Below are 931 nucleotides of genomic sequence, written 5' to 3'. Positions count from 1 at the left end.
CATTTATTTGAGACCTTAATACAGCCTTGGAAATTCCAGTTTCAATGACTGAATTTTATTTTACCTAAATCAGAACTTTGGGGCTGAAATTATTTAGGTATTGTGGTACCTAAATATTTACATTGTAGTAAATGGTAAGAAATGCATATAGCAAATTAATTATGGCAGAATATTAAAAGGTCACAAAGCGTGCACTTCTTTATTTTTGTTTTTCCAGTGGAGAACTTCATTACCAAATTTATTAATTACCCACTACCTTTCCATTACCAATAAACAGGAAATGTCCCACAGATTCATTGTATTCCAAGACTATAGGTCATCTACAATACAGTTTTTCAGTAGTTTTATTTCACTCTTCATCCTTTAAACAATTTCTTCTATTTCCATTCCTAATAGTGTTATCTTACTGAAACTTGTTCAACAAATTCACTCTTGTCTTACAGGCACAGTATTATTAAAGCACCAAATCCACAGTTCTGAAAAGGCCATCAATGAACATTTGAAGACCTAGACCACATCCATGAAAGCCTCTTATTTTGACATAAAATTAAGTTTCTAGTTATCTCATGTTAAAACACCTTCAGTATGAAGAGACACCAAGGCACAGGATAAAATTTTCCCAAATCCCACAGAATAAATAATCAGGACCATATTTTTTTCCTCCTCAGAGTCATCTGCTGACATATCCTCAGTACAGGGCAGACATGGCCTCTGGAGATGCTGAGATGGCCGTTTTTGGGGAGGCCGCTCCTTACCTCCGAAAATCGGAAAAGGAGAGAATTGCAGCCCAAAACAAACCTTTTGATGCCAAGTCATCTGTCTTCGTGGTTCATCCTAAGGAATCCTTTGTGAAAGGGACAGTCACAAGCAGGGAAGCAGGAAAAGTCACTGTCAAGACTGAAGGGGGAGAGGTGAGTCAAAAACAAGACTG

The 931-nt window shown here is 37.1% G+C and overlaps 1 protein-coding gene across 1 annotated transcript in view; it reads left to right on the top strand.

Annotated features, from left to right (window-relative positions):
- Nucleotides 1-931, top strand: part of LOC107212303 (myosin heavy chain, skeletal muscle, adult-like) — a 26,425-nt gene continuing 25,494 nt past the window's right edge. Inside the window, exon 1 of the mRNA XM_033518803.1 lies at nt 1-911. Within this exon, the coding sequence (XP_033374694.1) occupies nt 705-911 (207 nt within the window). The 5' untranslated portion in view covers nt 1-704. The remainder of the gene's footprint in view (nt 912-931) is intronic.

The sequence above is a fragment of the Parus major genome, chromosome 18, assembly GCF_001522545.3.
Source record: "Parus major isolate Abel chromosome 18, Parus_major1.1, whole genome shotgun sequence".
Lineage (NCBI taxonomy): Eukaryota > Metazoa > Chordata > Aves > Passeriformes > Paridae > Parus > Parus major.
The sequence above is the reverse complement of the archived record's forward strand: the minus strand, read 5'-3'. Positions and strand labels throughout refer to the sequence as shown.